At 41.5% G+C, this 16,536-nt stretch overlaps 1 protein-coding gene and 1 long non-coding RNA gene across 2 annotated transcripts; both read right to left on the bottom strand.

Moving 5' to 3' along the window:
* Positions 1-420: 420 nt before the first annotated feature.
* On the bottom strand, positions 421-1,360 carry LOC119132380. The gene is made up of 2 exons (XR_005099859.1): positions 1,087-1,360; positions 421-955 (listed from the first exon to the last, which is right to left on the bottom strand). It is a non-coding gene; the product is annotated as an uncharacterized LOC119132380 (long non-coding RNA).
* Positions 1,361-2,575: 1,215 nt separating this feature from the next.
* pid1 (phosphotyrosine interaction domain containing 1) lies at positions 2,576-15,884 on the bottom strand. Its single transcript, XM_037267571.1, has 3 exons — positions 15,721-15,884; positions 10,527-10,673; positions 2,576-4,971 (listed from the first exon to the last, which is right to left on the bottom strand). Exons 1-3 carry the CDS (start codon positions 15,748-15,750, stop codon positions 4,489-4,491), a joined length of 660 nt encoding a protein of 219 aa, XP_037123466.1. The 5' UTR covers positions 15,751-15,884; the 3' UTR covers positions 2,576-4,488.
* Between the last annotated feature and the right edge of the window lie 652 nt (positions 15,885-16,536).

Here is a 16,536-nt window from a genome sequence, read left to right as displayed (position 1 = left end):
ATTTTATCGTTTATATTTATATGTTGGTTATCAAAGACATTTTATGGGGGGGGATCCTAAAATATACAGATGGATGATTCAAGGATCAGAGAGGTACTTTGGAATTGTGCCTCATTTTCTAGCTCACATGCTGTGGTGAAAAAGGTCACATTTAGACACGGCGTATACAGTGGCGGAGCAAAGATTTTTTCACTGGGGTGGCCAGAGGGGGCACTGCTTAAATTGGGGTGGGCTGTACAATTTAAAAAATTTACAAAATTGCATGTTTTATTTTACAAAATGTACATGCTGCGCCCTATACAGCAATTATATACTTCATGCAAACTAGAACTGACCTTAGACCTGTATGCAGCCTACACCACTATGGTGAGTTTAATGGGATACAAACCCAGAAAATTACAAAAGTGCGTTGTTTTTTTACAGAATGCTGTCCTGAAGCTGAATTATTAAAACATATCACACAGACTATGGCATTTAAAATAATACACCATCTGATTTTACTGCCTGGACTCTGACCAGCTGGTGAAACATTTTGTTCTTGTATTTGTTCATCTCATCGACTTCCCTGTCCACCTTTCTCTTCATTCTTCCCTACTTTCTATTTTTAAAAACTGTGGTTGACCCACATATAGAAAGCACAATGTGGTAGAACTTCATTTTAGGCGAGACTGTGTGTGTGTGTGTCATGATCCCAGTCCATATGACCTTATGAACCTCATTTGTAGACTGCAGGGACCGATCGCCTACGCAGGATGTACGAGTGGAGATCTGCTCCTGATCACAGGAAATACTTTGCATGTCAGAAAACAAGAAAGCTGTGTCTGGAATAAACATTAACAAAGCATTTTTCTAATATTGACCTCCAACACATTTCAACATTGTGAGTTCATGTGTTGAATGCAAGTTCTTTTGAAGAAGGAAGAAAAATGCTGTTGTGGTCCAGTGAGTCTGTTTTCTGTTTCAGTACAGACGGGAAGACAAAGAATTAGTTTGATCTACTTTACACATGTTAAACACAACATACTTGCATTGCTTCACCACTCATTTAGCAACCTTGATGAGTAGATTAAAATTGACTCCGCTCACCCACATCTGGGCCTTCAAGTATTTTAGGCCATGGACCAGGAGGAAAGAAGGATCTTCTGGGACCGTGCAGGAGGAGGCGCGTCCAGCTGGAGCCGGAACAGAGTTGTATTGTGAGCTGCCTGACGCTTAGTGGAGAGGCAGATCCACAAGCGTCGGGGTGGCCTCTTTCTGGGGCCCCCCTGCATGTGCTGATGCTGGAAATGGGTCAGCAAGACAGAGGGGCACAGTGGAGGCCAATCACACTGTGTCAAAAGAAATCCAAACAGGAAGTTGTGTACGGTGAGCTGGAAGAGACTGGGACACAAGGCTTTGTTTAGCTGGAGTTATAAAACTTCTGGTATTGTGTGCAAATTATCTACTGGACTTTTATTTTGTTTTGGCAGAACAATGTTGCAACTGTTTTGCTTCGTGAATTGAATATTAAAGTGTCACAATTCACTCACGTTTTATCATGTTAATTTAGTTATCCAAATGAGAAAATAAAAAATATATACAACACTCCTGATGCTTTTAAATGTTTAATTAAAGCTTTTCCAATCTAAGAAGCTGATTGTGGCTGGGGAGGACCACTAATTAGAGCTGAAACAATTATTATAAATAATTACAGTATGTGTTGTTATAGTGGATGTAATTTACACTGGCATAAAACTACAAGAGTTAAAGTTGTTGTAATGTTTTGCACTTCTTATTTAACAACTGTAACCACAATAATAAACAGAGTGATAGTCTATTGTTAAAGTGACAGTGTCAATTAAAACATTCACCTGTGTAAAGGCAAAACCTCTTTTGTTTTTCTTATCAACCCAATTATGTAGGTGAGCAAGTTTGCTAAATTAATTTAGAAAAAAAAAAAAAAAAAAGAAGATAACGCGGGACAGTTTATACAGGTTGCCAGAGGGAGGCAGTGTTCTTCTTTGACAAGCATGAAAATGCCAGCATCCATTTTGCCTCCAATTCCCTGCTGTTGCTTTTCAGCTGCAAAATGATGACCAGCCGTAAGGGCAGCAAGCAGCTTGTTATTGATGTGGCTGCTTTTGAAAACAAGCGCTGTCACGCTTTGGCACAAGAGAACACTAAGCACAACAACAACAACACAATAAAATGATGCAATGGAAGGAATGAGTAACAACAGGCTCTTAGTATTTGCTAAACTGACAAGTTGAGCCGGAAAACGTGGACTGCAACAACTGAAAGATTTTCAAGAAAAAACATGAAATAGTTTTTAGTAGTCAAATCTAGCAGGGGAAATTTAGCAGGGGAAAACAAAATCAGTGAATTGAATCAGATCTCGTGATAATGCAAAATGCCTGTGCAAGACGCTGAACAGTGAATTTATGTTTCACATCTAACTTGGCAGAATATTGGCTTACTCTACAAAGGGAAGTTAAATTGTTTTTGTCATCCTCCACAGCACCACAAAAAAATATGATTAGGAAGGTCAGATGTGCGGTTTGGTGAAAAACAAAAACAAGAAACACCATCACGCGAGTGATCTTTGTAAATGCTTTATATGTAACTGTTTCTTGATCTTTGCAGACACTGTATAGAAAACACTTATTTGTCAAACATTTAAAGCAAGTCGGAGCTTTCAAACAGATGTGACTAATCTACAGTTTTCTCCCCCTTGAACTTGCACGCATCTCTTCCGAACATTCCGTCTCGTCTAACACTGACAAACACACGCTCACACACAAACCACTTAAATCAGGCTCTCCACTTACGATTCACAGTAGGCTTTGTAACACTGTTTCTTTATCGTATGATATTTCTCAGCTTATTTTTTTATTTAAAATATTTATCCACATTTATGCTGTAATATTTGGAAAGTGATACATACATTTTATTTACATGAGCTTATTAAGTGTGAGCCCAATGCAATGTGCATCTACATACAGTATGTAAAATAAGATGTATGGCTGAGTGTGTACATGCATGTTAGCCTTGCTTGAGTGTGTGTCATGTTGGAATCCGTAGTGTGGGGACCAACTCCACCAATCCCCTTTGAGAGCCTTTCAGTACTGCTGATGTGTAGCGTTAAACTGACTTGCTGTCACTCCCTATAGCATTGGTGTCAAACCCAAGGCCCGGGGGCCAGATTGACAAATTGACTTCATGTGTCAATACTAAAACTGCAAATTATCTTCACTTTTAAAAACTACAGATATTGCTAGCAATTTTTATTACCATTCATCTTTTTAAAGTATTTTCATCAGTTTGTTGTGTAGCTTATACACTATATAATATAAGGCGTTGACAATCAAAACTATGAGTACAATGCGGCCTGTGACAAAAATGAGTTTGACACCCATGCCCTATAGTGTGATAGCATAAAAAAATTCTCTGAGAGCGAGGTGAGTTCAGATGGTGTAAAGAAGCATTCATAGTCTTTTGGAATATCCAAACATTCAGGAGATCTGAGCTGTTATCTCCGAAGGCTCGCTGGTGGTGACACTAGTCTTACCGGGGGCCACAGGAGGTGAGTGCCCCTTGAAAGCTGTTCACACGGTATCCTTTAAACTCAACTCCATGTTTTTCTACTTTTCACAAGCTCTGCAAGCACTTGTGTAGTGTACACAATCGTCTCTAACCACAGAGAGAAAACAAAATAAGCGGCCATAACACATTCAGCCAGACGTACTAATCAGGTCCTAGACAAAACAAATGTAGATGAAATTGAGGCACATAATCTGGCAGGCACTGTTAAGCCTGAATTTTGGTATGTTTGAAACAAAAGTCAGACAAGAATGATTAACATGTCACAGAAAAGCTCCAGCTACCATCCTGGTCAGAACATGTGAAACATCTACATATGTTGGAATAGATGTTCTACATGTCATGACATACCTAAGTACCATTAAAGTAAATACCTGTAGATGAGGGGGAGCTGAAGAAGGTACCATGAAGATGATATGCTGATATTATGGAGTACCTTTATAGGCATTGTAACTATTGCGCAAGCACAGAATCAATGCGCTCCACCAGTCTTAGAAACTCTGGATTGGGGCCCAAAATAGCCAGAGGCCTATTTCTGCTGGGTCTCGACATTGTAATAACGGGCTTTCTTGAGATGGAGGCATTGTAGTTTGTGGTTCCATTGATAGAAAAGGTTAAATGACCATAGTCAAGTACCTCGACTGGGTGTCGGATGACCCTTGTGGAAAAATGGGAATACAAATATCTGGATCAGTGAGGGTGACTTCAGCCGCAAAGACCCAGATTGGGGAGTTATATACTGTAAATCTTCAAAGTATTACGATAGCCGTTGAGTTGATTCGTAGCGTCTGCTAATTGTCAGAGTGAAAGTAAAAGGGGAGAATGAGAGAGAGCAGCTAATCTGTCCGTCCTTCCCTTCACCCCGTTGTTTTCGACGAATGGGGATCAGGAGTTTCCATCAGCGTCCGTTCAACCGTCATCTGGGGTCGAGTCTTCCGGAGTAGAAGAATCCTCGGCGAACTCATCTGAAGAGCCGCTCTTGTGGATGCGCCCATCGCAGCGCATGCTGTGGAAAGTCTTGCGGAAAGCCTCCATCATGGAGTGCGCTAGCTTCTTAGCCTCGAGCTTGCTCTCACACTCCACGGCGTGGCAGTCCATCTGGAAGGTCAGATCGTCGTTGATTTGCCGGTAGATCCAGGCAAAGACGTTGGGTCGGACGCTGTGGTCGGCTGTGCAATATGCGATCCGTGCCACCTGGTAGGTGTCCATGGTTACTGAGGCCTCGCCGTGCCCATCCAGGTGGTGGAGACGAACCTGGAAGGGTCGTATCTCCAGGAGAGAGCTGCCAGGGTTAGCGAGAGCACGATGCTCCACCAGACCGACCACCGCTGACTCTGTGCAGCCAGACAAGAAATTGGTCCCAGAAATAGTCACCTTGCCCAGGTAGGTCACCTGCAGAAAATGACATCACATAGCATTTAACCAATACTCTTTGTTGTACAGCAATTTAAAAAAACTGCAAACTCGAAGGCTGTTTGTACTCATATCCAAAGAAAAAAAATATTTTTCTCAACAGTGACTGAACCAGCCTCCACACAATGGAAAACAACACGGCATACTAGGGCGGCGACAGACTGACGAGATTGACATGGATAATTTGTGAAGTTCTTCACACAGTTCTGGATGGGAACTCCGCCAGTCTGAGAAGAGTCCAACAATAATGGCTCACTTGTGCCCTTTTGCTACACTACTCTTTACGACTTTATAAAAATACACAGAGGAGGAGCTTTGGATGAGCAAAATATACTCAAATAGTTTTCACTCCCGTCTGTGTTTACAGTGGAGGATATTTCTCTTTCAAACTTTTATTACATTGACACATTTCTGCACACATTAGGAGGGATGTGCCATTTTATTGTATTATACTATAGAATATTTTAAATGTATACTCTGGAAAAAAAACTGCCAGTATTTGTTCTCGCTTCAACAAAAAAAAGTATGACCAGTACATGTTTGGGACCACCTCGAAAACAAGATGATACAACCCAAGAATCAATCCGAATTAAAAATGAATACATGTTAAAAAAATACAAGTCAGACTGACTGTATGACAGAGAGCAGACACCCATGTCTGGTTTTATTCAGAACATACTTTCCTGCTTTTACAGTTATGTTTAGTCTGCCACTGCCAGCGCAAAGCCTCTTTTCTCCACCATGACTTTAAATGAATGGGATCTTTCAAGAAAGCATGTATAACAATCCGCTAGTCACTGGGTGTGTGGTTCTGTCAGCCAATGAACGAGCGACGAGAGAACAAAAATCTCAGGAAGTATGAAAATTCATGGTGATAGTATTTCACAACTTCACCATCCCCAAGTAAAAACGTGGATATTTTAGTCGGTTGCTTAACATGATGTTTGGATTATTAATAGCGGTCCGATTTGTACAGCAAATACGATGGCTTGGGTGTAATGTCTCACAATTGGTGAAAAACAATCATTTGCCTGATTGAGGGCACTTTAAAGTATTTCAAGGACGCTTGAAATAACAACGCTGTGCAGCTTTGATGGAGAAATCACGATGAGAGCTCCAAAGATAAAGTGAGCCAAAAACAACTACTCCCCCTACACAAGCCTGGACCAAATCCCTGACATAGCCAACGGTTTCTACTTGAATGTCAAATGCCACATTGAGTAACCGAGGTCTGCTTTCCTCAGTCTCTTATTCTGCTATTGAATAATTTGTTTAAACCTCACTCAGATTGCCGGCTTCTGGGTTTTATTTGAGTTTTTTGTTCACAGGGTTGAAGGCCAAACATGCAGCTGGTGTTGTCTCCCCAGAGGTTTGCATGCCCCTTTCCCATGGGAAACCCGTTTGTGTCTCAGTTACTGCCTTTGGAATTTGATTCTCTTCACTTGCTGATAAATGTTTCAAATTGAGGTGCAACATAGCTTGTAGGTGTGCAAGTTGGATGGAAAGGGGAAAAATAACATATTCACATGACTTACTTTTAGTCTAAACTAAGTTTAGGTTGTAGGTTAGGAGACAATATAAGAACTAAACTACATAAGATCGACAGTACCAGTTAGTGACGGGAAAATGAAGCTTCAAATTTGCTTCATGAACCAATTTTATTTTTGAATCCTCAAGATGGCACTCTAAGCTCAACATTGGGCTGACTTTCTTAAAAGTCTATCGTCAAACCAACAGCGCTATCTTCAGGAGTCGAAAAATACAACAACTGGTTCATGAAGCAGTTTGGAAGTTTCATTCCCATCACTTATACCAGGATTACTTTTTAATTGTGAAAAGTAGAGTCTGAGCAATTAATCGGTGAGCTGATTAAATTAGCCAATTTCTGTGAACCTGTCATTCTAAAGAAAGCAAATCCTGTTAGCATAAAGGAAATACTATATTGAACACATTGTAAAACGTTTCCATGCACAATATGTCAACACAATGGTTTTGTGGCGAGTGTGTCAGGAAATTTCTGAATAGAAGCAAAACATTCCGTTGAAAACAACAGTCAGGAGTTTGTGTGAGTCAAACCACAAAGTTGCTGGACTGCAGCTTTCATCGCAAGTTCAGGCTAAAATTGATCTCCTAAATCCGTCACCGACCAGCACGCATCTGCAGTCCTCCAAGTGATTGAAAGCCAGGCATACATCTTTAAATCATCTCAGAGAGCTACAAAGTCCTTTGTTTCAACTTTCCATGTGTTTCTCCTCTGTTGCTGCCTCTTCTTATAATGTTTCCTACTCTCGCTTTTATTGGTTTCTTCAGTTTACACGTAGCACGTACACCCTTCATCTCACTTATTCTCACATCCCCTCCACAGTTTTACACTCCCTCAATTAGCTAATTGTTAACATTTCACAATCGTCAGACTTAAGTTCAAATATTGATTCCGTGTGATTTCACGACAGTATAAATACAGAATGAGGGGAGGCGGCCTACGGTGTTGAAAAGGGGAAGTGTGGGAGAGAAATGGAGAAAAACAGAGGAAAGTCAAGGAAACCAAACAAATGTCACTTTACCATTGCGAGCCTTCCTTTTCGTGTGCGTGTACGTGTGCATATGTGTCTATCCAGATTACCACCATTTGATGACATTTTCCATTGTAAATGTTAATCATTACATGCAGCACCATTAAATCACAGATCAATCACAGGAAAAATACAGTATCAATAAATCACGATTATGGAAGAAGAAAAAAAAAAAATAATCCAGATTATTTTGATTGTGTTTTTGCTGCGGCACTGCAACCCTGCACATAAAATCCTAATTTTCACCCACGTTTCCAGAGCTCGCGTGAAATCGGAGAAGAAACAAAAGTTTATTTAGCAGTAAAGAACAAAAGCCATACAAGCAAATTCAGATCCTGAGTAAGAAGGGCAGTGAGTGAAGGCTGTTGTTTCAAGATGGGAAGTGAAGATGATGAGTAAATGCAAAGTTTGAGCAACGGATACACAGAGGGAGACAAAGCAAACATCCTCAGTCCTGGGAGCTGGCTGGTAGGAGGACAGACAGGAACATTTGTGCTTTTTCACTGAAACACTTCGTATGCATGGAAGATGCAGCAGTGGGGCACAGCTGTTTCCGTTATCAATGGAGAAGGAACAGAGGAAATTATGGAGGTGAAGCGTGGGAAGCCACGAAGAGATATCCGACCCTGAAGAGAGGATTGGAAACAGCAAAGGAGAGAAAAGGGGTCGGATGGGGAAGGGGAGGGGAGAGATTTTGAAGAACCCATGCATAGAATCGGGTCTGGGAGCAAGTATGAAGGATGTTTCGGTAATTTCCTGCTCAGTGGCCGGAGAAGAAAAAAACTCCTGTCCGTGAACGTGGCACAGCATTACTAGAATTGCAGTGACCACATACCAAGACCAAATTGACAAGTGTATACTGTTTAAACAACCTTAGCTAAACTACTAACTGATTATCTTAACAGAAAATTGGCACCAGCAGCGGATGTAGAGGTCAAAAAAACAAATGTTGCAGTGTCACGGACTGAGGCTATCTTGACATTTTCCCTCAGAAGGCCCCGGTGTTTGAATCCCCCTACATGACTGGGAATCCACGGCTAGGGAATGAATGCAGCATTCCTGAGGAGGTTGTTAACATTCCTCAAAACTTATTCAATCAGCACAGCACAGCTGGCTCCACTTGCCAAGGCATGCAAAGATAGATGAGCGATGTGCGTGCGTGCACGAGTGTGCTGTGCGTTGCTTTAAGTCTATATGTAATGATGATGTCAAGTGTTTTGTGGGTTTCTTTTGTGTCTTTTTAGAATGAAATGTACAATTTCCACCATTGGACTTGTGTGTGCTCCATTGAATTAATTGACGGGTTATTTTTGTGTGGTGCTGGCGTGATGTCACACTATTTACACGATGTATCGGACACAGCTATCACATCTGGTCTACACATGGTGCAAACAAAAACCAGATCAGGATTGAACATTTTCCACAAACTTTCTCATGAAAGAACTAAACCTGCCATTGAAGATTTTTCCTTGACACAGTGACACGGAAATTAATTTTTTGGGATATGCGCAAGAGACTGAGAAATACTGCAAGACCCAAATTCAAGACGGGAGTTAACTGCAAAATGATGTTGAACAAATCAAACTGGTTGATCTCTGGCTGCACCTCTGGTATGGGTGCAAATTGAAAAGTAGCACAGTGTCTCATTGGATGTGAAGTGCTTTAACATCAGCAAACCAGCCAGGGAAATGAGAGGTGGCCTTTCATCCATGCTAGCTGATAGCTTTGGCAGTATGTCAGCAGTCCTCAGCCAGCCTTTCTGTTTGCAATCTGAGACTGCGAGCTCAAAGGGGAACTAAGGGAAGGAGGAGGATGAAGGAAGCAGAAGAGAGAATATAAAACACTGCAAGGATAATAAATGGTGTCATATTGTACTGTTGCATATAAAAGTCAGCAGGGCGGATGGCGGGGAGAGCAAAGCCGCTATTGTGTTGTCCGTTTTCTCTCGTTACAGCGTTGAGGCAAAAAAGTGTCTGGAAGTGGAGACATTCTGGCAGACAGATATACAGACAGGTAGTGAGTCAAACAGGATGTTACACCTGCCAGCAGACGGAAGGTGGCGAGGAAGGCCGGTTCACATTTTAGGAGGTTTCGCAAACAGATGGGAGAGATTACTTTTATGTGGCTGGTGCTCTGCTAAATAGTGGTAGTGGTATCCACGGCAACGTGGCTTGGCTTCCTTTACGACGCTGCTGGAAAGTGCAGTGAGCTCAGAGGCTACAAGTGGATGTTGGGATTCACACCGGGAAGAGAGGGCGATCAAGTCCAGCTATGTTCAGCCTTCACCAAGGCGACGTATCAATATTTATCTTCTTTCATGGCACTGAGAGCCAACAGTGCGACACAATGTGCCCACTACTACGACTTTGCATCAACAAATTGAATTGCTGAGCCGTAAAACGACTGCAAATCAAAAACGTCCCTTCATTTTGGCATCGTTGTCGCATTACGTCAGTGGATGACACCGACTTTGCACACTTGTGCTGACGTGAAGCCCTGAGCCATAATTTCACTTGCTGACAAAAACAGTAAGACTGAAAATCAGTGGTTGCCAAATTATAGACCAAGGCGATCCAATAAAACGAGCGTTGTGATGCAGATGAAGAATAATGAATGTCTCGAAGTCCATCACTGAGCATTAAAAGTCACAGTCTGTGAATGTAAGCCATGTGTGTGCCAATCGAGGGCTTTTATACCAACTTTCACTTCACGTCCACATACGAATCTAAGGAAGTTTGAGATTCTGTTGTTGCGAATCAGTCACATGTTTGAGCACTGCAAGAATTCCAAAATTAAAGCATCTTAATTATCAGACTGTAATAGCCAGGTACAGTGGCGGGTTAGGTAAAGCACGTTGTGGGAATGAATAGAACTTGTGTGTCCAGTCCGTAATACTATTATAGAATTAGCATTCATGGGAAAGACTGGATTTGAGGATTTTAAGGATTTATGTGATTTTACCTTATATCCAGCTTGGGTTTTGTTCTTTGTAAGTGGTGTGGTTGAGCAAAGTTCAATGGCCTCGGGCTCGTGGAAGATCACCGTGGGCAACGGTTCCTTTCTCAGCGTCAGCACATTCAACTTGGTCTTCAGCATGCTCTGAAAGTGCTGAGGAGGAAGAGGAGAAAGGTTAGGTTATTTACACATTTTCAGTCTGGACGAGACAAGTGTTTGCTTCTCGACTTGATTCCAAATAAACATGAGCTTCATAACACAGTCGAGCCAGTTGCTGGCTAAGAACTTGACATTTCCCAGTGTCCCTTGTACAACATTAGCAGAGTGAGGCTCTTTTGGAACAGGAAAAACAGATAAACAGGCAAGATGCCCTTTTCTGGTCCGACATTTCGTGTTTCCTGAAGACAGGCCCTATCAAACGGCTCAGGTCTAAACAAGTACGACAATAAATGCGATGACAAATGTTCAATGTCTAATCAAAAACAGCTCGCTCACTCGTTAGATTTCTTTTAGCGCTTTTAGCATCCTCAAAACAAATATCGTAATGTCGTAACGTATTGATATAAAACAGAAAAAAGGTGCAAGGAGCAGATGAAAAATAAAAAGGAGAAAAAAGTTGACAGAGTTGTGAAAGTAAAGCCACATGTGTGTAAACGCTTGCTGACCCCCGCGTCAGCACTTTACAGCTCCCTGACAGTGGCTCGCATTCCTGCGGTCGGGCCGGGCACCGAGTAAAGGGAGGAGATGGTTGGCTGCCCTTTACCTGGAGCAAAAGGCATGAGTGGAGAGGGCCACTCTGAATTGGAGTCATGGTATTTTAAACTCTATTTCTCATGTCCACACAGTTTCCTCATCAAGTGATGACAAGTTGATTCTATTTCGGGATGTAGACTTGGAGACGGTGGCAGACTCCATCGTCAGACCAGTGCAGGACTGGTTGCGAGACAAGGGTCCCGTCTGCACGCTACAATACACAATGGCTGGCGTCACAAGGAAACCTCAGAAACCTCAGCCAAGATTAGCAAACACAAAAGCTCTGTTTGGAGATTTACATTTCAGCAACTCTTGTGTAATCTGAATGAGTTTCAGGTGCCTAATCCACACCGATCAAAGTGGCACTGGAAAATGAAAATCTGATGCCGAAACTAACTTACTCCACACTGGAGATTCTTGAGAAATGTAATGGGAGGAGCTTAGAAAATATTTGGCAATTCTGGAAGTGGAGTAGAACTCTTCTGAGTTGTCTCTGGTCCTTAAATTGTACAAAAATTAATAACTCGGCCGTTGTGTGTTTGGGGAATTTTTGCCATAAGGGATTTCACACCAACTAAATGCCTAATGTGAATTTTTGGAACTATCCATCCATCCATTTTCTGAACCACTTATCCTCAGGAGGGTCGCGGGTCTGCCGAAGCCTATCCCAGCTGTCTCAGAAATATAAAATATTAATTTAGGCTTTGAAGTGCCAAATAATGCGCACTTTCGAACAATTTAGTGACATTTTTTCTTCTGACAGTCAAAGCCAACAGTCAACACTACATTTGTTTAAAAGACATCTAATAAAGGAATACATACAATTCAATGAAGTAATTGAAATGTTAACACAAAGTAGTAAGACAGGAGATGACTGAGCGAAAATGCATGCGCTGAAAGTTTTTGACATTCTTAAAGGAAAGAGCAGTCTTTGGAGAGCGTCTCCTTCGACCTCCTGCAGTGATGATTTTAACAGGTAACAGATGGTAAGTTTATCTTTTATCCCCCGACGGGAACGGTACGGGAAAGAGTTCTTCAAGGTTGTAAGCCACCTAGGCTAAAAATTACTGAGAATGCTGTGATTACTGCAACAAACACATTTTACTGAAGCTAGTGGTTCCATGTCTCCAAATATAAAAATACAAGATGATCTGGTTCATGTTTTCAACATGGCCACCGCATGAGTAGCCCGTGTGCCCGTTCCAAAAACTGTTGACCAGTGATGACGTGTTGTGGCTGTCTAGAAATGTGGATTTGAGGACAGGTGGTGGAAAAAAAGTTACTTATATTCGGAGAAATACAATATCACCATTTAACAATGAGACAAGAATATCACACATAACAAGAGGACCATCTTGCACCGGTTAAAGTTTCCTCCTTGGAGTTTTGTTCTCTTTGCAAATGTTATGTTGTGCCACACAATATTAAAGGCGTGCTAACAAAAATCTTTAACTGAAGCTTCTTTATGATTCATCATCATGTGGAGAGAATTAGAGATGGATTACTGGCAGTGACAGATGCTTTGCCAATGGCCCAATGTGAAAATGTTTTTCTTTATAGGGAAATTGCAGATGCGTGTCTATAGTTGCATTCTGTTTGATTTTTGAAATTGCTTTCATCGTGACTACAACGGCCACAAAATGATGGGCGAATAAAAAGGACGAAGCAGACACAAATGCAAACACGGGTGACAAGGGGAAGTAATCATCGATTCCTGACAAGTCAGGTCCACGTGTTTTCTTTAGCAAAGGCCTGTTTGTCAAGTGACACACATAGTTAAGTGTCAAAACGTGAAAACCGAAGCTAAAGAAAGAGCTGCTGACACAGGAAAAGACATACTTGCTCGCCACAGGGATTTTCAAAAAAGAACATTGTCTGTGTGTTTTTATGTGTTTGACTCAGGGAGCACCAGTTAGCGGAAGGATGATAAAGATTTTTTTAAGACAGAAATAGAACTGAGGGAAATGCAAAAGATTAATAAACATGCTGACTTGAATTTATGCTTTAAGAGAAACTCTTGCCACAACCTGTATCTGCTCACCCCCGGCTGCCGCCATCTATCTCTTCTCCTTGCCTAAACATGAGACACTTATGCAGCAAGACAGCAGGTGTTGCCATGGCAACAGAGGAGCAAAGCCAGCCAGAATATGGATGTATGCCATCGCGGATGAAAATGGGGTGGGGGAAAAAAAAAAAGAAGACAACAATAAATGCAACAAAATCAAGATCCCATGCAGAAATGCCCATCAACCCTGACTCAACTGAGGCGAACGATTTCAACGTAAAGAGGGACGTCGCTATGGTTACACTGCAGGCGAGAGCCTGCTGCTGCACTTACCGTAGTTATAATGCACTTCTAATGGCTCTTCCCTTCTTTTGATGCTGATCATTAGAAAAATAACATTGTATTTATCACTGCCACTTTTGTATTGGCATGTTTTAGACTGGCTGTCACAATGAATGCAGTACCATAGCTCCTCAAATGGGAAAAATTGGAAGAGACTTTTTCAAAAAATGCTATGAATCCATTTGGAAATAACAATTACTGAGACCTGCAACTTTCAAAAGCATTCATCTTAGCCAGTTAAAACAAACACCACAGTGTGAGAAGGTGCAACACGTAACATATCCCACAATGGGTTGATTAGAAAAATGTGGGGGTTTTTTCATAAATGCAATAATCCTTTTTGTTTTTCATTTTGACCACAGAGGTTATTTGCCAAACCACTTGACCAAAACACATTGCACAATCATACAGTCAAGTCACAATCAGTTTAGTGAGTGCTCGCTAAAACTCATTTCCTGCTCAAATTGAGTAAGTAAAAGAGAAAAGAGCTGGACAATATCTTGACATGCTATGGCGTTGTGTGGAGGTGTGGCCTTTATTTTATTCTATGTGCCAGGGAATGAATTGGTGTCCAGAATTTGTGAAATGGGAGGCCAGCTAGATGGTAGGTCACTTTCGCATTTTACATTTTGACAACAAAACAGCATCACACTCATATTTCAAAACACTCAAAACCATCTTTCCCCATCAAAATAAACGCAAATGCGAATCAGCCATACCAGCTCCTTGCGGTGTGTGCACCCTGGACACCAGGGGCAGTATAATGACAAAGAGAAACACATAAAGAAGAGTTTCACAATTGAGTTGTACTCAAATAGCCATTCTTTAAAGGGATAAAACACAATTTGTTATTCCTTCTTTGGTGTGTATTATGTGTTAGCATTAAGCTACCAGAAAAGAGATGCGGTTAAAAAAAATCTATAGAACTTTATTGGTATTTTGACCTTTTTAATTATTATTATTTTGTGCATCGATGCTCAAAATGAAAATAATTGTGATTGGAATATGGGATTTAAAACAAAAATTTTCATTTTCTTAAATACATACACAGAAATGGTGAAATCTGCTAAAGATATATATTTTTTTGCTTTTTTTAAGCACTGTAGTAATACTATTGAATTGCATTTAAAATAGGTTCAGACAGTCCCTTTAAAACTATTATTTCATCTTAAACATGACGCACATTTGGCGAGGAGTGAAGTTATAAAACTTTATCCATCGGATGATGGTTCCATAATGCGGTTGCTAGGCGACGTATGTCTCGCTGGTTGTGTAACCACATCGAGCGCTTATTCATAAATTTAAGAGGATGTGGGGAGGTATGCGTAATGGCGTGATGGTGTAATTTACAGTGCAGCTAACCCCGGAATTTAAAAAAAAAAAAAAAAAAAAAGCGGAAGTCTTAATAATTCCTCATTCTATCTTATTGACGTCTGGGCAGATGAGAGGATTGTGCAAGTTCACTTGGCAGCCATGCAGTCCACAAGCAGGCGCACATCTGGAGAGCATTATGTCTGCAGGAGATTCGAAGAAAAGCCCCCCGCTTATCAAACTACGTGTCATTAACGAGCATTTTGACATTTACAAACAGGCACCTCGCTGCTATTTCACACTGGAATAGAAAAATAAACCAAACTGGCGTTTTCAAGGTGGAAGGCCCGTGTATGCACACTTGAGGTTGACGTTCATTTGAAGGAAAAATGTGAACTATTTTAAGCATTCATGAAATGTTTGTATTGGGGGGGGGGGGGGGGGGGGTATAAAACATTCACTGTGGGCTGTAGTGGATAAGATAGACGCACACTAGCTGCACAGTGAGTAGCTGCACGTAAACGTATCACCAAATACAAAGACGTAGAAGCGGCGAGTGGGGGAAATGACAAGTTCGTTATTTTAAACTCGTTTAAAGGATGGCTGCAGGTACATATTCGTACATTGATTAATTTTAAACAATGTGGCAAGGCAAAGTGCAGCAAGTCTCTCCAGCAGTAGGATACCAACGTGCACACATCACGGCTGGAATGTAAAAAGACAGCTCAATCTTGATTTTTACTGCTCCTCGGTCGACAGTAAACGCAATCACCGGCCGTCGTGTCCTACCTGCAATCGCTCCGACGCTGGTTGCCACATATTAGCGGTATGAACGGGTCTCCGTCTGGACGACAGCTTGTACTCTGGTCGTAGTCCGGTTCACATCTGTTCGCTCTTGCAGTTCGCCTCTCCTGCCCTCCTTCAGCCTGGACCAGTCGGCGACCAACGCTGGATTGCTCCGCCTGGCGACAGTTACTTCTATCACCAGGAGGTGTCGCTCGTCGCTCGTGTGTGGTGTTACCTATTAGTGCTGCGTTCACAGACTTTCGAAAATTCCGCAATCAATGTGTCAAGCTGAATATCACTGTGTTCCTTTACTATTATTTCTTCTGTACATTTTGTGGATGCAGAAAAAGACAACTCAAAAATCAGGACCACATACGATGATTGAATCTTCTTGATGTCTCGCCGAGTCACACAGCACACACAAAAGGCCAATCACAAGGCCTCTTACTGATAATAAACCAAGCTCAAACCAGCCTGCAACAAAGCTGTGTGGACAAATAATAGTTTGTGGGTGTCGTGAAACAAGTCTGCAGTGGCATTCTGTCTGTGTAGAGAGTTGTTTACACGGAGAACATCTGGATAAAGCCTGAGGTCACTGAGGCTGTTCACATTACTAACACTCCATAAAAGGTCTTTCCCACAGCCCGCTTTTGAGTCTGGTGTGTATGACCTTGCTACATAGCCAATAGACATTCACTTCAACACGAACTTATTATGGTTCATTTCATATTCACAATGCTTCTCCTTATACATCCGAAATTAGTGTTCATTTGCAAAAAGCTCGAGCAAATATAAAAACTTGCGTATTACCTTTGAGTG

The sequence above is a fragment of the Syngnathus acus genome, chromosome 13 (genome assembly GCF_901709675.1).
Source record: "Syngnathus acus chromosome 13, fSynAcu1.2, whole genome shotgun sequence".
NCBI lineage: Eukaryota > Metazoa > Chordata > Actinopteri > Syngnathiformes > Syngnathidae > Syngnathus > Syngnathus acus.
Note: the sequence above shows the minus strand (reverse complement) of the source record. Positions and strands in the feature narration are given on the sequence as shown.